Source organism: Chiroxiphia lanceolata, chromosome 5 (genome assembly GCF_009829145.1).
Source record: "Chiroxiphia lanceolata isolate bChiLan1 chromosome 5, bChiLan1.pri, whole genome shotgun sequence".
NCBI lineage: Eukaryota > Metazoa > Chordata > Aves > Passeriformes > Pipridae > Chiroxiphia > Chiroxiphia lanceolata.
In genome coordinates this window covers 33,175,011-33,197,109 of record NC_045641.1, presented here as the reverse complement: position 1 = coordinate 33,197,109, position 22,099 = coordinate 33,175,011, and the positions used below count along the sequence as shown (strand labels likewise).

The 22,099-nt window shown below is 39.3% G+C and overlaps 1 protein-coding gene across 5 annotated transcripts in view; it reads right to left on the bottom strand.

The window, feature by feature from the left end:
- USP15 (ubiquitin specific peptidase 15) overlaps positions 1–15,590 on the bottom strand; it is a 62,781-nt gene extending 47,191 nt beyond the window's left edge. For 2 of the 5 annotated variants that reach the window (XM_032689577.1, XM_032689579.1), the window contains exons 1-2: positions 15,444–15,579; positions 5,702–5,829 (exon numbers count right to left, since the gene is read on the bottom strand). In XM_032689577.1, the coding sequence (XP_032545468.1) occupies positions 5,702–5,829; positions 15,444–15,532 (217 nt within the window). In that variant the 5' untranslated portion in view covers positions 15,533–15,579. Of the gene's footprint in view, positions 1–5,701; positions 5,830–15,443 lie in introns of all 5 variants that reach the window. The other 3 variants (XR_004357416.1, XM_032689583.1, XM_032689578.1) reach the window with 3 other exon arrangements.
- Positions 15,591–22,099: the final 6,509 nt, after the last annotated feature.

Genomic DNA, 22,099 nt, shown 5'->3' with positions numbered 1-22,099 from the left:
ACTGCAAATCCGTACTGGAGTTTTTAATATAACATTTTTCATACAAACAGTAAACGTGTTATTTTCTGAGTCACGGTCATGTTACCAGTATTATGGTGTTCAAAGCAAGTCTTCTGAAATGATTCAGAACTATCCAGTTCATGCTAGCACACCTAATAAAGGTAGTATTCCTACACTCAGAAACCCAAGTGGCAACCTTATATCCTCATGCAATTATAAGCACTCAACTTGTTATCACACACCATTCTAGCTTTCAGAGAAACCAATTAATTTCTCCCACCCACTTCACATGTTCACACATCGTCATAGATACTTCCAAAACTAAAAATGCTACAATGAGTAGTAACTGTGGAGCAAAGACAAAGTTTGAAGTCATTTACTCCATGTCAGACTAGGAAAGCAGCATGGTACAACCCTCCTACTTAAAGGATTCTATGTGCTCTGGAAACAGTCACTACAAAATTCTTCACAGTGACAGCAATATGCAGCACTTGAAAGAAGCACAACTGGGGAATCTCTTTAGATAAGCAGCATGCTTTCCAGCTTTAGTTCAATCCTTATTACAGTAATAAGCTACTTTTTAGGTACAAGAGATGATTCCAGATGTGAGCCACTGTGAGCCTCAGACAATTAGGGGCAGCTGTCTTTCCATCTGGAAGTACCCAACTACAGATACAGCAAACAACCCATTGTGACTGGGAGCACAATATGAAGAAAAATCCACAAGCAAATCTTCAGGTCCACATATTGGTTACAGGCTCTTCGGGAGGGATAAGGCAGGGCAGAAGAAGCAGGGGGTGGCAGTGTATGTAACAGAAGGGTTAGAATGTATGGAGCTTACAGTTGGCAATGGCACAGTTGAGAGCCTCTGAGTAAGAATCAAGAGGCAAACAAATAATGTAAATGTCATTGTGAGAGTCTGCTATAGAACGCCTAGTCAGGATGCTGACGCTGATGAATTATTCTTTGAGGAACTAAGGGACACTTCCAAGTCAACTGTTCTTGTCCTTATGGAGGACTTCAACCTGACAGAAATCTACTGGTCGCATCACACAGCTGGTACAACCCAGCAAGAAGATTCCTTAAAAATCTGTATGACAACTTTATGGAACAGGCCCTAAGGGAGTCAACTTGGAATGATGTCCTCCTTCATCTGCTGCTTGTCAACAGAGTGGATCTCATGAAGGAATTGGAGACTGGTGGCCCTCTTGGCCACAGTGACCACAAAGGGATCAAGTTTGAAATCTCTGTTGGCAGGAGGAAAAGTGCCAGCAAAACCTCAATGCTGGACATGAGGAGAGCAGGCTTCAGGCTGTTCAGGGAATTAGTGAGTAAGGTCCCCTGGGAAAATGTTTTTGCAGGTGCTGGGGTCCATCAGTGCTGGTCACTTTTTCAACACAGGGCACAGGAGCAGGCAATTCCCAAATGCTGGAAGTGAAGTAGGTGAGGCAGAAGGCCGGCTTGGCTGAACAGGAATCTTCTCTTGGAGATAAGGCAAAAAAGGAAGGTGTATGCCCAGTGGAAGTAAGGTCATGACATGGGAAGAACTCAGAGATACTGCTTGCCACTGCAGGGAGAATATTTGTGTGGCCAAAGCTCAACTGGAATTAAAGCTGGCCAGAAATGTGGGGGACAATACAAAGAGTTTTTTCAAATACATTAATGGCAATAGGCAGTACAGAAATAGCATTGTCCCGTTACAGGATGAGGATGGTCACCTCACAAACAGGGACAGAGACAAGGCAGAGGTGTTTAACGCTTTCTTTGCCTCTGTCTTCAACACAGATAATGGACCAAGGAGGTCTCAGTGCCCTGAGTTGGAGGACCATGACTGCGAGAATGATCAACTCCCAGTCAACTCTGAAATGGTGTGGGATCTGCTGCTCCAGCTGGATCCCAACAAATCTATGGGGTCTGATGGGATTCATCCAAGAATCGTAAAAGAGCTGGCCAATGCCATTGCAAAATCTAATGATTTTTGAGCCGTCTTGGGAATCCAGAGAGGTCCCAGCTGACTGGAAGCTTGCAAACCTTGTCCTGATTTTCAAGAAGGGAACAGAGTACCTGAGAAACTACAGGCCTGTCAGTCTACTTCAGTGCCTGGTAGAGATTATTCTGGGAGGTGTGTTGAAAAACACCCGAGAGACAATGCTGTCACTGGTCACAGCCAGCATGGCTTCATGAGAGGAAAATCCTGCTTATCCAGCCTGATTTCCTTCTATGACACAGTAACCTATCTTGTTGATCAAGGAAAGCCAGTTGATGTGGTCTTTTTGGACTTCAGTAAAGCTTTCAATACTGTCTCTCACAGGATCCTTCTAGACAAAATGTCCAGCACACAGCTGGATAAACACGTAGTGGATAAGCAATTGCCTCATGGGTTGGGCACAGACGGCAATAGTGAATGGTGTAACATCAGACTGGTGATCTGTCACTACTGGAGGCTTCCACAAGGCTCCATCTTGGGCCCTGTGCTCTTCAACATCTTCATAAATGACTTGGACAAAGGACTGGAAGGGATACTAAGCAAGTTTGCAGATGACATAAAACTGGGAGGAGCTGTTGACTCCTTCAAAGGCAGGGAGGCCCTGCAGAGAGATCTCAACAAATCAGAGGACTGGGCAGTCACCAACCATATGAAGTTGAACAAGGGAAAGTGCTGGATTCTGCACTTGGGATGGGGCAACCCTGGATGTTTGTACAGGTTGGGAAATGAGATGCTGGAAAGCAGTGCCATGGAAAGGGACCTGTGAGTCCTGGTTAATGGCAAGTTGAACATGAGTCAGCAGTGCCCTGGCAGCCAGGAGGGCCAACCGTGTCCTGGGGGGCATCAGGCAAAGCATCTCCAGCCGGTTGAAGGGCATGATTGTCCCACTCTGCTCTGCACTGGTGCGGCCTCACCTTGAATATTGTGTGCAGTTTTGGGCACCACAATATAAGAAAGACTTTAAGCTGTTAGAGAGCCTCCAAAGTAGAGCAATGAAGATGAGGAAGCCTTATGAGAAGAGGCTGAGGTCACTTGGTCTGTTCAGCCTAGAGGAGACTGAAGGGAGATGTCACTGCAGTCTACAACTTCCTCATGAGGGGAAGAGGAGGGGTAGGCACTGATCTCTTCTCTGTGGTGACCAGTGACAGGACCCGAGGGAATGGCCTGAAGTTGCATCAGGGGAGGTTTAGGTTGGATATCAGAAAGAGGTTCTTCACCCAGTGGGTTGCTGGGTGCTGGAACAGGCTCCTCGGGGAAGTGGTCACAGCACCAAGCCTGACAGAGTTCAAGAAATGCTTGGAAAATACTCTGAGGCACATGGTGTGACTCTTGGCAATGGTCCTGTGCAGGGCCAGGAGGGGGACTCAATGTCCCCCTTCCAGCTCGGCATGTTCTGTGATTCTGTGATATCTCTTCTCAAGATTCAGACCGTATTTCTGCACTGATCTGATATAGTAAGAAGGTTAATTTGGATTTTCTTCTGTCCTTCTAGAAACATCAGCATTTATTCTAGTATAATGTTATTCAGAACCATCAAACAGGTACCCTGATTCTGACAATTCAGTCCCTCATATACAACCTTTTCTATGATGAAAAATCAGCTACTCTAAAAGAGTATTTCCTTGTGCCTGCTTTGATTATAACTCTCTTCTTTTGAAGATGGCACATGTGTATTCCATTACATTCAACATTTTTTGCACATATTTGCACTTCACCCAAATGTTCTGGAAACAAGGGAGAAGCATTTAAGTAATAGAAGCACAACACATTGCTTCACTTCCCTGGAATCAGTCTTTCTTGTATTTAATTACTGTTTTCCTTATCTCTGCATTACATGGTAGAATATATGAGAAAGCAGGCCCAATTTAGATTATTTTATTCTTTATATCAGATGCACATTTTCAGACTTAACACTTAAAGAGAGTGGTGTGGGAGCAACTAGTGCTTAAGACAAGATTAAATCCAAGCAGTTTCAGGTTCAACTTATGCTACATAGAAAACCTAGTAGAGAGGATTGCTGCTTTGCGGTGGGTGAAGGAGACAGCTAGTATTTGCTCAGCACTAATGCCCCTAGTTTTAAAACTACCTTCACACAAGAACAGCAGATGTCAGACAGTAACTGGATGTATGGCATCGCTGCCAATGCAGAGCAATAGTTTAGAACCATGAATGAGCAAAAAGTGAAGTTCATAAACCCCAATGCTCTTTATTTTAAAAGGGGTATTGGCAGTGTCAAAACAATAGAATATAAGTTTTCAGGAACTTTGAGGAAAATGGCTAGCATGACTTCAGATTTGGACAGCTAATCCTAAAGTAGGCTTCATAACCACAGCAACTTTAAACATAATCTGAACATGTATGTAGATTAAGTTATAAGTAATACAGATCAACTAACACACAATGCTTGACACAACTAGAAATCACCTTTTTTTTAACGAGGAGATACAGAAGAGAGAACAAACTGATCCTGCCTCACTGAGGATAAAAAGATGTTACTACATCTGATTTCATGAGAAGTATCACCTGAACTTCTCAGCCTCGCTGCAAGATTTACTACAAGAACATACAAGAACGTACAAGATCTATATCCTCGCATTTCAAAAAACAAAACACATCACTCACCTGGAGCAAAAAGACCTTAAAGTCTGTGGATGGAAGAAAACATATAGATGCCTATGACAATACAGCACCTTCTACAAAGGCACTGATACTAGTCACTGTCAGACACGCACGCTCACTCACATTGACAACTAGTACAACATGGTATGACAAGTTCTATGAAACAGGCAGTCAGCTTTAACATTTAACTTGTAAAATAATGAGATATTAATTATAGAAGTTTTGAATTAAGAAAGTCAAGGGTTCATCACAAATCCCATGAAGCTGCATAAATTTATATTACTACTGCCAACAAAACAGGCAGTACTATTTACAGTATTTGTAATTGCAAAGAAGAAAACCAATTATCTGCTAGATTTTGTATCCACTAGATTTTGCAGGTTAAATATTAACAGCTCTAATGGTATTTCCATACTGGACATTAAATATAAAATTTGACATGAAGATTAAAATACGTGGGAAAGTATTCTGAGACCTGTGTCTACAAATCTGGCTACAGTTCAGCAAAAGTCAGTCAGACCTAAGAATTATAGTAGTGACACCGTTTAGCCATACTTAGAAGGCCATAAAAAATTAGGAATTATTGTCTATCATTTCACACTACTTAGTCACTGAACTGTATAATACCACTTCTTCAATTGTTCCAGAATCAAAGTAAGGGTTTGGGGCTCATTTACAAAAAGAAATTTTAGAGTTCAACTTACAAATCTTATTTTAAATCAACCAACCAACTTGGCTAAGCTACCAAAAAAAAAAAAAAGAAATCTTAGTGAAACCAAGCTAGCTATTTGTCAACTTGACTAAATTTCAGCTCCCAGGATAACCCAAAATCTCATTATAAACCAGGAATTTGTACATTATTAAATATTCTGTTACCATTGCAAAGAAGTTCCAATAATTTTATCTATAAAATTGTGATTTATTGGGAAAATCTATTCCAGTTCCCATGCCATAGTCTGAAGACAAAGAAACAAAAATTTTTACCTTCATGTTTGCTGAGATTCATTTACACTGTTGACTTCAGAAGATGAACAACTGGTGAAAAATTTGCACTTTATGTTAGTAGGGACTTAATACAGAATCAGAAGCAATTACCTTTGAGAAGTCCAGAATTATCAATAGGACCAGGGTACACATTCTGATCTCCCATCTGGTATTTGTCCCAGCTGTCAAAACCAACATATTTTTTCCACTGTTTGAACCAGCGACTATCCACTAGATACCTTAAATAGAAGAAGACATACATGTTAATTATTGGTATGCTACTACTTCCTGGATCACTGATTAATTAATGATATGCACTGGTATTCATCAGCCTTCAAAATGGCAAAAGTTTTTCTCTCTGTTCTGCTAACCATTATCAGCACCTCTCACCAACGAGGACTTTAACTGCGGGCAATTAAAAACTCCATTAATCACAGTGCACAACTACATTTTGCAAGACTGCCAATACAATATATCAGATGGTGAAAAATGGCAAGTTGAACAAACATTTCCTTTTTTTAGTATGAACAATTATCACCTTTATTTTCTCTTCTTGATTTGCAAATTCAGGAGACACAAGGTAATTAGACAGCTCTTCAAAAAAGTGCAAGATAACTTTTAGTAAAATACTGCTTCCTGCTGGAGTTTTATTTATAACATTCATATGCAAGTTAAAAACTTTGGAACTTGATGTCCTATCGAGAACCAGAGAGTGTCTTCTTCTTTTAAGTCAGCATCAACAGATCCTGCTTTTGAGGCAGGACTAGATATTCCTCCTACAAATAATTATCAACATCACACTTCCATATAAAGAGATTTTGTCTCTAAACTCAGCTCCACAGTATTGCTATATAGATTAAACTGTTGCCAGTCTGGCTTTTCCGAAGTCCAGCAATGCCTACGTTTTATATCTTTTTGTCCAGAATTTCTTTAAGATCAAGATATCAAATTTGTTCGGTGATGCTCAGATTTTTTTCTTTTAAGATATCATCTTCATTATTTCTCATTTGTAAAAGTATTAATCTCCTTCTGCTTGGTCTGTTCCAAACCTTTTACTACTACCTTAGGATGAAGTGCTAGGTCAAACTGAAGATCACAGACAATCTTTGCTATTTTCTTCATTATTTCACTACTGAACTTGTATTTGTAGCCCACCAATAATATGCTACTGAACTTCTAAGAGATTGCAAAACTTCCTGATGATTCAAATACTAGTCTCCTAATACATACAGCTTTATTAGGCAATCATTCTGTAGGTGTTACTGATGAACACCATGGAAAAAAAATCAGAAGAAAAACATTAGCCCCATCTGCTGTGGCCACCCAGTTCTGTTCCATAAGAGCCATAACTGTGTGTGGTTATGAATGTTGTCACTCTCAGGTACCCATTTGACCATCAAACCTGTCAGCCTCGTCCCCTGTTCCATCCCATGGCCTCTGTTTCCTTGATCTAAATTTGAATGAACTATGAATCTTAAAGAAGGTAAGGTATAATTTTACATAGAAGAGAAATTATCATACAGGGAAACTGCCTATTCTGTTAATTAATGCTTAAAAAATTACTGCTCTGGTAGAATTATTTTACTTTTCAAATGCTTTGTGTTACACATCTTATCATACACCAGTAACATAGTGATCAATACAGATTTTTGATAATTGGATTTAGCAGTGCAAGGAAGCAATTACACCATGCTCAGCTTAGGCGGATCAATCTCCTAGAGCACCTATGTAGCTAAAATTCAGACTTCTTAGTGTTAATGGAGAAAGTAATAATCAGAAATTCACAGACTATAGCTTTTGATTCTACAAACACATTCAGTATAGCCTTCTCACCGAGATCAACAAGACTCCTCATCTGCACAAAAGAAGGCAAACCATAGGAAGGTCTTAATTTATCTTTTCATCAATGTCATAATATCCATGATACAAGCAACCACCTGAAAACTAAACATTACCTATGAAGGACATTCAGTAATTTCAGAGGAAAATACACAGTTCAAGTAAACAGAGTTACATTTGCTAAACCTTCATTTCTTAAATAATATTTGATTACTTTTTAAGGGAAAATTACTAAATACTTGGGGCACGCACTTGAGACCAGATACGCTGCACTGAATATATGTTGTCCCAGATAAAAAAATAGCATACCATGCATTAGTAAAACAAAAACATAAAATATTTACATTAAACTTGGTACAATGTTTGGTTTTATTTTTGTTACTATTACCTAATGCAGGAAAGAGTTCCAAACAAGTCTAATGCTACAGCAGTTTTTTGAACTGTGAACCTGACTCAGAAGGTGTACCCCAGGACACCTTAGCGAAGTTAAAAAATACGGCCTATCCATTTTTTAAAACTATGATTAAGAAATGTTTGTTACTTAGCTCTGATGGAATCAAGATTTCACTTAACCAGGAAACACAAATTTTGCTCTCTCAGATGTCATCAGTCAAGCTAGTGAGCAGCATAACCAAACCATCTTCAAGGGCAAAACACACCAGGAGGATTTGTAATAAAGACAAGAACAGCCTTGAATGTCTAGATATTCTGTTTTGAGAGGCAAACCCTAAAAACTAAGACAACTTCATAGCAAGGTGAACTGATCAACTCTAAAACAGCAGATGCTTGACATTTATAAACATTTTAAATAAACCAGTAACCTCAACCGGCTTGATGAAAACATTACAAACAAGGCACTTAGAGCCAACAAGTTGATAATATAAAATACTGATGTAGTCCCAAACCCATACACTTGAGTATGGAATTTTCAGTAGTAATAATACTGGAAATATCTGTACAGTTTAATTAACTTTGGGTGTTTTCTTTTAGTTGTATTATGTATCCTTAAACCAATCTAAATTTTCTTTAAGCATGTTTGTGAACATGTTCTCAGTTCAAATTTGGCCTACTTCAGTACTCAGGGTTTACTTCTGAGTGGAGCTTCAGATTGTTTCATAAGATATATCTGCTCTCATTTGTAAAATGTTTCTCGCCTGTCTGAAGTAGATTATCATATAAAAGGAACAATTTATACTCTCAAGCCCCCTGAAATGCCAGATAATGGAATAAAACATGAGAAAGTGGAATAAAGTTGCAACAGGGAAAGTTCAGACTGGACATCAGGAAAAGGTTCTTGGCTGAGAGGGTGCTTGGTCACTGCAACAGGCTCCCAGGGAAGTGGCCACAAAACCAAGCCTGTCAGTTCAAGGAGCATCTGGACGACACTCTTAGCCATATGGTTTAGCTTTAGGTAGTCCTGCAAGGAGCAGGAAGTTGGACTCAATGATTCTTATGGGTCCCTTTCATTATTTGGCCTTGGCCAGCGGTCAGTCCATCTGGAGCTGGCTGGCACTGGCTCTATCAAACAGAGGGAAAGCTTTTGGCAGCTTCTCACCAAAGCCACGTCTATAGCACCCCCACTACCAAAACACTGCCAGGCAAACCCAGTAAAACAGGGTCACTCAAATAAATTTACCAGAATAAGACTGTCCTTATGTATGATCAAGCAATCAAGTGCAGAAGCTCAAGGCAGCTCAGAATGGGATTACTTATAGCCTTTGTACATTAACTTACAAGTAAAAAAAAAACCAAAGCTATTACAACGCTTGTAAACACACCTTCATTTCTTAAAAATTCAAGAAATTATAAAAATCAGCAATAAGTTTACGGACACTGTTCACTTAACAAAAGAAAGTGCTAGAAGGAAACTTGCTAACTGATTTCTAAAATTCTCCCATGGTTTGTAACTTTTTTGTGTAATTTAAGTTCACCTGTGGTTTACTGCACATTTTGACTTAATAAACCTAATTAACATAGTATCAACATCAGAGGCGTATAACAGCATTCATTCTTTACCTCAACATCCAGGCTGATAGAAAAAAATCTGAACAGTATGACTAAGATCTTAGTATTTCCCATTGCCACCATATATAGAATTAAACAACATGTAACCTAGATTTATTTATATTGACTGATACATCAGGTCTCTGAATTCCAAATCAAACCAGTTAACTGTAATATGCAATAAAGACACTTCACCGAGAGACACTCATTCCTGCCCTGTGTACTGCTGGGACATCCTATCTTCTGCACACCAGCTATTTCACTTTTAATAGTAAAACTGTGCAAATTGTCTAGAGAGACAGATGAGGGATTTTTTTTTTTACCCTCCTCACTGTGCATGAGCACAGATTAAGCAATACAGAGGACAAAGTGGAACAACTGTGTTGCTGAAAGCAAATCAGGACTCCTGTTTAAAGGCACAGCATCCAATTTTTGTTCTTGCGCAATTGCAACTATAAAAATAAGAAGATAAAAATGGGCTTGTACCTGTATTTCTACTTTGATCAAGCTGACCAAAACTGCTTGACTAAATGCACTCATGAGTAAGAGATGCCTTGAAAATAAATTTTCTTTCAAACTAAGCAAGCTCTTGAAGTTCAAAATGGTGACAATTATTCTACACACAAACCATACCATCATTTTGTTCAAAATGTAGGTAAATCCACAAGAAAAAAAAATTCAGGGGTCAAAGAGAAAAATAAATATAGCTTACCTTGCATTTTTAAGAAATCTTACTCTAAATATTTCACTTTCCTTTCCAGAAATAAGTTTAGTTCAACTAAATGCACTAAGATTTCAAATCAATTAAGCAAATTCTCACTACATCTCCCCATGCTCCGCTTCCATAACATGCTGCAGTAGCCCAAGCAGCACATTCTTCACCCATATTACCGAGAGGCTAACCAAAAAGTATGATTCAGCCAAAATAAGTGGACTGCAATTTTATGCTAAAATTTCAGTGGGAACGTTATATTAACAACCATTTAAGTATTTTGTATACCCTTAGAAATTGTCCATTTAAGTAAAGACTTTTTATTAAAAAATAATCTAACTCCTGAATCAATGTTTGACTTCCAATTTTCAGGCAAAAGCCTGACACAAACATGATTTTAACATGCTCTCACCCCACCTAATCTATTAACACAAGAAAATTACATCTATTCATTTCCATTTAAGTATTGCGCCAGAAGAATTTAAATCTTCACAAACTGTTGGTGAAATGCAGTACCATTTCTTATGCAGTGAGAGAAATTTAACACAAAACTTTAACCACAAGGTCTTAAAGTAAAAAATCAGCAACTTAAACCCTATTTGAAAGAAAAAAACATCCAATTCTTAATTCTATCCTTGGAACACTGACATAGTGTTCCTTGTCTCTCATTTTATGAAGCTATCAAAACAATTTAGGATATCATTCCAAGTATTATCGAGGTGCAGGTCCGTAACATCTCATCATGCCCTCAGTGAAATCAAGTAAAATCTTCCATTAACATTCAATCTAGATTCTGTTCATGTACAAGCACAGTGGCAGATGATCAAATGTGGAAAACACTGAGAAGACCATAGTGTAAAATGCTATTCAAGCTAAGCACTTCAGCATCAAGGTTGTTATCAATTACGGGCACTGCAGAGTTTTCAAGTGAGGCTACAGATGTCTGTTCATCAAGATGCATAAGTTTTCATTGCAGGTAGAATTAAAATGCTTATATATTTTTGGTGGGGAAATGCACTTCTGGAGGGAAAATCCTTTAAAGTTGAACTTGTCATATCTACTGATAATTCACTGGGAAGTATTTTTGCCCCACTTCATTTTTACTTATTCTCTTCAGTGATCAAGTATGATACTTGAAAAGCCAATGAAATTCCCACAGGTTAAAAAAATAAAAATATTACCTTCACTGTCCAAGAAACGTACTCTATGGATAACAACAGTACTCACCCTGGACTCAGCAGAACTTCGTAAGTGATGTATATCAGAGAAACACCTGAAAACTTGAAATACTATACTTCCGTAGTTTTACTAATTTGCAAGTCTTAAAAACCAAGAACACATTAAGAATCTATCTTATCACTCTGTGAAGTGATGACTGGCACCGAAATTCAGTGGCTAATAGGGCTAAAAATCAACATCTTCCGTCTGGTCTAAACCTGACTAGCTTCAGTTTACAGATACTGTCTTAAATCTTTATCTGCTTGCCTAAAACTCCTTATCCTAGGAGAGTATTTCAGCACTGAGTATTTCAGTGCAGGACTCAGAATTCTATACAAACAGACGAGGGCTCTCAAAGCTCGTCTCTGAAAGACAAGGCTTCCGCTTTCCCTAGTACATTTTGAGAATTATGAACTCGTTCCAAATAAACACGTTCCATGACATGTGGACACTAGAACTGGACAGTAATGGTTTCACTAGGTTTCACTATAGGTTTCACAAATATATTGCTGAATAATGTACGTATTTGTATTGCTACTCTGTATTGTCTATTCAAACACCTGAGGACTGCATTTGTTCCCTTAGCCACTAAATAAACTCCTTGTGATACTTTTTGTTCACTGTAACAGCCTAATTCTTATCCACTTTACTACTTTTAAAAATACAAATAGCTTCTATATTCTCATCTGCTCTCAACTTGTTATGGCAAGCAATAGATGAAAGATGCACAGTGGGGAAACTCTGGGAGAGAGGGAGAAAGTGGTGAAACTGCCTGCCGGCTGTTGGCCATTTTTAAGTCATTGTCACCCACTCAAAGTAAACCGTTTGTTGGCAGGGATACTTAAAGGTGAGAAATGTGGTTTCATACCCTAGATCACGGAGGGACAAAGTGCATAAGAGGTAGCCAAGAGTATGAAAGCATTTGCAATGTCACATTTAAGTAACTGAGACAACATCTCTGACTAAGAGAGTCACAGAAGAACAGGAACTACAGGGAAATCAGAACAGAAGGTGGTCTTAAAGTTAAAGTCAAGAAAACACACCTCAGTAGGGGGAAGAAATGACCGAGAAATTCACACAAGAAGCGACACATAGGAACTGACAGAGTCTTCACCTCTATAAGAAAACTGTGCCAAGATCAATAACTTTCAGTACTGAAAACTTTACTTCTATGACACTGTAAAAGCAGAAAAACTTGGCAAGGCTCTCAAGAACATCACTGTAGCTACAAAGGTATTAAATGACATCATCGAGACCAGTTAGTCATGCAAATTATACTGTGGCTAAAAAATTGATGAACATCAACAGCTCTTCAATTTCTGAGAGTGAAAGACACTGATTGAGTTCAAATTTGCCTGCAGCTCTAACAACCAATATTTATTTTGTCACTCTAAATGAGAGGTTAAAACCTCCTCAAACAATAAATTCTCCTTACTTGTCAAGCATCAGTAGAATTTCAAACCACTGAGAAATAATCACATCAGATGCTAAAATTGGGATATATACAATGAGATACAGCATTTATTCTCTTCTTACACAGAAATCTAGGTCTTTCAACCACAGAACCTGAAGATTCTTTGGACAATAATGCAAGAAGAAAAACTTACATTAATTCAAATTCCGTGGAATACAAGTGTGCGTTTTATACTGAATTTACTAAAAGGAGTCAACATTATTTAAAAGAACTGATAAACAAAGGAAGTTCTTGCTAGGAAAAGCTTACATTTGATGTTTATTTAATGTATGTTTAAAAAAACAAATTAAATAGAGAGACAGAAGAATGCTCAATCTCTCAGAGTTCAATAATTTATTAACTGCCCATAAAAGAATGCAAAGAAGACCACTGGGACAAACTAGCCCAAAATGTTGTGGCTGCAGACAGAACAGTCAAAAGATACTGACCTTCTCTGTCCACTGGAGCAATACAGTTTAACCCATACTATTCCCAAGCTACCCTTGAAAACATCTAATGGAACAAACTCTACAGCTTACTAAACTGCCTGTTCAAATGTTTCCGCATTCTAGCAATTCTTTTTCCAATATCTAACTCTAAAAACCTTGCATTTCAAGTCAATTTTATTTCTTTCTCTCTGCACTGCACATGAAGAACTAACAAAGAAATTCAATGGCCTCTTCATAGATACTGTAAGACTTGCCTCTCTTCACCCTGTTCTTTAGTTCCTTTTTTCTTACAGGAAACCCCCAAAGCTTTATACTTCCATATATAGCTTATTGTTCTCTACACTCTGAATTCTGAAAAGCATGGACAAGACATTCAGTATAAGCCAGTAATTTTAAAAGGACTGCATTTTAGTGCTTTAAAGCTCAAACAGAACAAGCTGATATGGCACTGCTGATTTTTTTTTTAAGCAATATTTACTACTGAATGAATGGAATTCTGAATCATGGCTTACAGCACTTTAACTGTTTCCTTCCTTACTGATATGCCAAAAGATCAAAAAGCTATTGACAAAATACATCTGAAAAAAAGCATTTGGACTAAATATACCCTTTACTTTGTGTAGATATATAGGTCTAAGTATAAATCCTACAAATGCACAGGTATACACATTTATGTAGCGAGATTTAACAATTTTTGAATCAAACTTCACAGGACTTTGCCGTAGCTTATTCATTCTTAAAACATTGGATTACTACCAGTGTCAGTCACAGCTGGATATATTTTCACAGAACATTTAGAAGCTTTTTCCATGTAACTGCTCCTTTCGTGTTAAAATATCTAATGTACTAAAAAAAGTAACAGCACAGTAAACTTACTGTTTCGGTCACGCTGTAAACTTGTCATACAGGTACTATCACTTTTAATAATATTAACTGCTTGAGACATTTTTCTAGTAGTGAGAACCATAGAACAGAACATATAACAGAACCACAACAAACATGCAACAGAATCATAACAAAAAATATTCTTGAAAGATTACAAGCCTAAGCACACTTTTACTACCACTGGTCATTTTCAACACTATCATGTGAATTGATTTCCTTTTTCTAGTTTCTTATACTTTTCCAGTTTAAAGAGCAGTCTGTTCGAATGCCAAAACTGAACATATACTCAGCAGTATTTGAATAATGCATCAGAATATATGCTTCTGACACACGCTGCAGTATCAACACTGTTAAATATAGTCTTTTATAGAACTGGAACAGTGAGTGATGACAGCTGAAATGAGGTGGGCAAGTTCTACTTCTGTGTATTCATAGTTAATTTTCAGTAAGTTAATGCTTCAGCCTTTGTCTTTGGGTGACAGTTTCACACAGGAAGAGATGAAAAGTGTCAGTTCCTTTTTTTTTTCCCCTCCTAAAAACAAGTCTCGTTTCCTAGCCTCAGAGAACTACAACTACAGAAGCTCAATAACCAAATACGTGCTAGAAAGAGATGTTTATTTAACCTAATTCTTTTCAATCGTAACAATTTAAATGGTATACTAAGAAATATTTTATGACTAATCAGGCAATCATATTTTTAAAATATTTATTGTAGAAAAGGTATCATAAAGGTCCGTTTGCACCTTCGGGGGCTCTTTCTTAGGTAGCTAACGCGTTCGCAATCAAAATAAAATTTAAACTTAAGGCTTGTCACAGCCACGGACAAGCTTCCGAGCACCCCAGACAGAGTACAAATACGATTTCTGACAACTTGAAGGCGACGCCGGGGCCATTTCAGCACGGATAAGGGAAGAGACGCCTGCCAGCGGAGCTCCTCTCCGCACAACCCAAACAAGCCCCCGCGGGCTCCGGCCCCGCTGCCTCCCCTCCCCCACCGGGCGCTGACCTCGATGCCTTCCCCGCGGCCGCCGCAGCCCGGCCCGGGCCGAGGCCCCGCCGCGCCCAGGCGGCCACTCCCCGCCCGACAGGGGCTGCAGGGGCCGAGCGGCGGGAAGCGGGAGGACAGCACTGCCTCCCTGCCTTCTGCCTCCCCTCTCCCGACAGCGGCAGAACCGCCCCCGGGAGGAGGGAGGGCCGAGGGGAAGGAGGTCGGTCCCTCCGCCAGCCAAGCGCCCCGGGGGTGGGGGGCGCCGCCCGCGCCGGTCAGTCAGAGCCCCCCCGCCCCTCCCTCACCAGGTGTCGCCCTTGCGGAGGGCGGTTTTGAGCAGCGCCGCGACGTCCGTGCGCTGTGTCTCCAGATCCGCCGCGCCTCCCTCCGCCATCTTCTCCCCCGGGCAACGGCAGCGGCGGCGGCAGGAGCAGAAGCGCGCCGCGCTGCATGCTGGGAGTGACGCCGCCGGGAGGCGCCCTCGGCCCCGCCCTGCCCACAGCACGCGGGGCGGGGACGGCTGCGCCGAGGAAGCGGCAGCGCCCCCTGGCGGCCGGGAGGTCTTTCGCCCCCCCCATCCCCGCCACCGGAAGGGACGCGCGCGCCAAATTGCCCGCCCTGTTCCAATTGCAGCGCGTGCGCAGGGAGGTGCCGCAAATCAGTGTTTGGGGTTCTTACACAGAGATTCAGTCTCTGCTATTGTGCAAATAATAATAATTGTTGGGCGTTCAAGTACACTGTGTGACTCACATTAGCTTTTCCAGACCTTCGCAGAAACCAGCGGATAATTTGTTGTGTTTGTTTCAGCCGCTCTTACCGTGTACCGACAGTGCAACCTGTTGTTTGGCATTTCACAAAAACAAAAATTTAAAACAAGGCCATTTGCTACATTGCATAAGAGGATTCTCTCTCTGTCTTTCTGTTTGTATATAGATTTCAAAAAGCCAGTATGGTGTAGAAATTGTGGGCTGGGGTGCTGGTTACCACTATCTGAAAAGAGAGTTTATTCTTGTAGATCTTGCTGGTGTATGTGTATGCCTGCAACTGTATACCTTGCCCCCTTCTTCCACCGAAGTGTGACTAACACTAGAAATGTATCTTAGGCTGCCGGTAAGGTTTTATAAGCTATCAGGCATTATTAGCTAATCAGCACATTGACTCTAGTAACATGTATCTGGTATGAACAGCACTAAGAAGTTTTATTTGGATACATACACAACAAAAAAGAATGGAAGTAAGGCTGTTATGCAGCCATGGTAGCCAAAGCTAAGTAAAATTATCAGGATTATCAGTAAAGATGATGATGTTGAAATAAAGGCAAAATTGTTTGTGGCTGGAAAGGGAATGTGAAAATCATACCGAATATGTAAATAGAACTCCCAAAGGCTCAGGGGGACATGGCTTCTCTAAGAGCTGGAATATGAAATTCCAGGAGGAGGGGCAAGCAAGTTAAAGATAAATGTTATGGAGAACTGTGGATGTAATGGCTACGTTTAATGAGAGAAAACTGAGCTGGACAACAAGAAGAAGATTTCCAGCCACTTGACGACCAGATTTCTGGATTAGAATTTCAGAGTTTGCAAAGAAGAACTGTGACAAGTTCACACCCCACACACACCAGGGCTTGACAAATATAGACAGTGTTTTACACTCTGAAAATTATTGCTCTGCCAAAGTTGAATTTTTATAAAAATCACATTTTCATGGAAATTTGGGGCGGCAATATTTCTGTATCCACCATGATGGAAAACAGCTTCATTGTTCATCAGTCTGTAGCCTGACCATCAACAGCTTTGCCAAAAAGGTTCACCTGGAGTCACCCATGCTGCTGCATTTTATGTTGCGTATCTGCAGTTATTACAAAATCTCCTATTCCTGAGTTCAGTCTATTTGAGGCACCTTGTGGTGCCTTGTGATATTAGGTGCTACAAATAGAGATAGAAAAGCGTACAATGTGCCGTCTGAAGCAGAGCTTTAAGAATTGCTAGGGAGAGACAAGAGCAAGACTTTCTGGGACTGTCAGTGCTTTGCATGAAACAATTGTGTCTTTCATAATAGAACGGCTTCCTAAGCTTAGCTCATATTCTTGGAAAATGCCAGTTAGTGTTAAGTCTGGGTTGCCTTTGACAGTACAGGAGAAGAGTAAAAATGAAGAACAAGCTTACCATTATACAGAGAACTTGCAGTGGAACAGGGATGTCAGAGTGGGGGTGAGCTGAATAAGCATATGCTGTGCCAGTGTGGAGGGGGGTGATGTGAAGGCTTGTATTTGGGATGTATTATATTTATATTACATTATTTAAAAAAACCTCACAACAAAACCCACCACCAACATACCTAAATTGAACTCCAGAAAATTAATAATGTGTATGGACTTTGGTTTTGAACAATTTGCATCATCATTCTCAAACTTGTTTACATATGGAGTAAATTGGCTTATGCTTATCCATATGTGCAATTTCTAGGTGCATCATTTAGAAGTTTTGCTGGCTGTGATTCTCAGAACTGTCTTAGTAATTGTACAGTTGTGTTACCAGACTCTGAATGGCTCTGAATCTATCTGTTGAGGACATTTAAAATGTGAAGGTGATAAAATTTAATATTTTAGTAAGGTCAAAGTCTGTTTAGCTACATTCTAAGTTTTCATAGAATTGTCCCATTTCTGTAAAAATAGCTCAAAAGGGATCATTATTATAGATTAACATAGATGAGTCCATATGACTATAATTCATGTTTCATAAAAATTCTATTTAATTTTTAAAATCTGTTGCTATATTTTTATGATGCAATATAATCTCAGGTCAGGAAGGATAAGTAACCATTGTAATGCAATAAAAACAGCTCCACGATACAAAGGGATTAATTTAGGGGTGATAATTTAAATAATAGCTAATAAAATCAAACTAATTTTATGTACATTTTAAAAGCTAGACTAATCAAAGCTTAAAATGTGATAGAATAATAAAGCAAAGCTCATTAGTTTGGCACAGTAAAAACACATACAATCAAAAAGAGCTGGAAGAAGCACATTAAGAGAAAAGTGCTGAACATTTAATCTTATTCTTGCTGAGATCATTGTAGAAATTCAGAGCGACTTCAGCTGGAAGTCACAGGACACTGGTAGAAGGCAAATCTGCTCTTCTTTCTCCCTGTTATCGATACCTATTTGGCTGTGCTGGAGGGATGTGGAAATGATGTAAAAGACGGTGTTTCGTGCTACCTACTCTCTGTTCTGGAAAGAAGGGAGAAAAAAGGGAGAAAAAGTAATCTGCTAACATGCAGTCATAGGAACAGGGTTTCATCAGGAAAGATTGATGGTCAATCAGACACATTTCTGTATATTCATAAATTCATAATCTGGTAGAAAAATGAGGAATCATCAGAATACTTAATGGAACGTTTAAATTGCCAGTGAAATTTCAGGTGTTTAAGTAATTCTAGCAGAGTTATACTGTGAAATAAATGGCCTCATTAATCTCAGTCTGTAATAGATTAAGCTCTCCTTGCATTTTCTTTTGCTAGATTTCCTACAGAAGAAAGCCTTGTGCATTTTGGAGCCCCATCTGATTTCAACAAAATTTGAGAGACAGGTAGTAGTCTTAAATCTACTGTATTTCAATACAAAAAGATACCTGGGAAGAAAGGAGAAGAACCACAGAGAGATGTTTTTAACATCTCTCTGAAAACCTGTCCCTTGGGATCACTGTTACACAAAAAAGTGTGAAGATTTGGATTTCCCCACCATACGAAAAGCTTCAATCAACCATGAGTTAAAATCCATAAAAATCGAAACTGCATTAGTTCCGGAGCTTAAAGAACTTGTTATTATTCAGCTTGTTTAGCAACTTCAAATTTTAGACAACTCTTTCTCTTGCATAAGTCACCTGATGCTTAACAACATATTGAATCTTCTGCTTTTTATCTGTGTTAGACTATAATGAAAACAAAAATTCCAAGCTAGTGTTCCCTTAGTGATTTTCTTTCTGCGTGCTTATGCATACATATGCCAGGAGAGAAGGAGGGGAGAAGCAAGGGGAAGCAAAAAAGGACCGAAATGTCCTTTTCCAGAATTTGGTAAGGCATTGCGTTGTCTGCGTTCTGCCTTCTGACATCTGCTGGCAAAACCTCTCCATTACACTGCTTGCTCTGAATTTTTCAGAAATCCCTCCCCAAGACTCTACGAGCTTCTCTGACGTTTATGGGTAGTTAATGGCATTGAAAACCAGGGCACTTGTGGATAAGGACATAACTGATGTCTGGCAGGGAGCAAAAGATATGCCATGAAGCTTAAAGTGGGAGGAAAACAAAGAAGATTTATGTAGTGGATTTATCTCTCTAGCAGCAACATTTCTTTGCATTCCCAGGCTATGCCTTCTGTGCAGAGCAGAGAAATCTGAGATACCTCTGAACTGCTTAGAAAAGCAAATTGTTACACACCAGGCTCTAAGAACTGAGCCTGCTTTCAGTTTCCAAATCCCGCCACATCTTCCTGACACTGCAGCTACTATGGAAGTTTGTACCCCAACCACAAGTAAAAATGCTGATTTTGCTCATTGTGAATACTGAATTTCAGGGCCAAAAGTGCATACAGAAACAACCTGTTCTAAAATACATTCTTAGAAGAAAATTATACATGATTAAGCATCAGTCAGAATGAAAATTCAAAATTATTCTTATGATCATACAAGATATATCCCCAAGGATCTAGGGCTCCCTCACTTTTTGTTTATTGTACTTACATTATATTTGAGCTGGATGTCAGAATATAAGAGCTACCCACATCCAAGGTCCAGACAAGGTGCTTATGTTACATTTACCATGTCTTGTGGCAAAGAAAGAAATGGAAATTTGAACTGACTTGCTATGTGAGGCAATCTGGCAGGTGATGAAGTTTTGCAACTTGGCCAGAAGTGAGGCACTCAGTCCCTCAGGGCAAATGTTTCAGCAGGATGATGAATGCCAGGCAGTGCATGCATGTGCAGAGAGTCAGGTGTTGTCATTTATGTTCATCTATGAGTGGTACCAGAAACTAATTTCATCTCGGTCAGTGAGAGTGGGCTTAGTTGTAACACCAGAGAGAGGCACCATGAAGTCTTCTGAGCAGGACCACAGCATTAGAGTGCTTTGCCATCATGCAGTCCAAGCTCTGAAAGGACTGTCTACTACTCCTTTCAAAGGAATCAGTCAATGAGAGCCACAAAGGCAGAAAAATTCAAAGGCACACATCCTTTAGCTTTCCTACCATGTGTTTGATGAAGGAGGAAAGCCTTGAGATGGAAGGCAAAGCTAAATCAGACTTCCTAGCCTTGCAGATCCTGAGATTTAGGTGATAGTAATTCCCTCTAGGTACACAGAATTTTCAGCCATATTTACACAAGAGAAATTGCTTATATTCAGACTACTAACTGTGTAGTCCATTAGCTCCACACTTGTAATCCCATTGTAAGATATAGCAAATCTAAGTAGATAATGTAACTTTTTATATATATGGACTTGATTTTTTGATTCTGTATTAATCAGAGGCATTTTCTCATGCTGAATTAATAGCTGATTGTCCTCAGCCAAGCTGAAATGCTCTTTGGTTCTCTTTTCTCAAAAGAAAAATTGTTTCCTTTTGGTCATGCATTTGAAAATGTCTTGAAATCTGCAACTGAGAACATTTAAAAATAATCGTGTTCTATCCATGTTTTGATCCCGTCCTGTTCCCCACTCCCAACTCCCCCCTTCCTCTTCAGGTTCAGGCTATTTTGGAACAAATATGGTAATATTCTAAATAATACTACTTCTTCTGCTCTTGACTCTTGAAAAACTCTACTTTTGCCTTTACTCAGTATGCAGAAACATGATATCAAAATACATCTTTTTGTCTTACTATTAAAACATCATAAAATGCAAAATCTGGGACAACCTTTAGGCCATTTTTTAATGTTTTTTAATGCACATACATAAGCTTAGCACGTTACTGAGTGCAATTTTATTTTTCCTTTATTTATTAAAACGTAGGTGGTTAAAATTTCGATGAAGAAAGACTTAAAATCAGAAAGAAATACTGAGGAACAGAACAACTTATTCCTATTTAATTATTTAATGCACTGTACGTTCACTAAGTGTACTTTCAGAAATTTGGATGATACTGTTTGGAAGAGTGTTTTGTAATTATTTATCTCGGGTGGAGAGGAAGGCTTAGACAAAAGTTACTAAAAAAGCCCTGCCACTGAGTCACAAGGTGCAGAAAGGACTCCCTTGCTTTCTAAACTCCTTCTCAGAGATGAGCGTAGGTGGGGCTGAATCCCATCTTAGCCTCAGATTATGTCAATGGTTTAAATTTAAAGAATTATAGAGGTGTGATTAAATCACTTTGTCCAGCAGGTTTTAAGGATGGCAAATAAGATATATAAATATATAAAATTAATTATTTAGTGTGCCAAATGAGCAGATGAAAGACCTTAATCAGAATTACTTACTACACAGTGTAAAAGCTAAAAACCTACTAGTAGAGTATAATATAGCATAAACCAGTATAGTGCACTGTATAAAAGCAATTGTAGTAAACCAATTGTATCAAAGCTAGCAAAAGAAACAACCATTAAGTGGAGATTTATATAACTCCCCATATGATATAGCAGGCAGATCTCTCTCTTTTCTTAACCACTGGGGAGCAACCAAGAGCCAGGCATTCCTGCTTCATGGGAGAAGCTCCACACACTTCACGAAAGTATGTAGAAGAATCTGCCATATGAAAGTTGGACTAGGCTTTATAGTTTTAAAGTGGTGGACTGATAGCCATAGATTTACAGGCCAGCGACTAGCTTTTCTGTCAAACTCTGCTTCAAAAAGCAGGATGTGTGTTTGAAGTTTGGTGAACCAGGCTGGTTTTAGCATAGTTCAACACCAAAGCAGCACCCTGGCACCTCCAGTAGCTCACCACAGATGGCTTGCATGATAGCTTGCATTGTTTGCA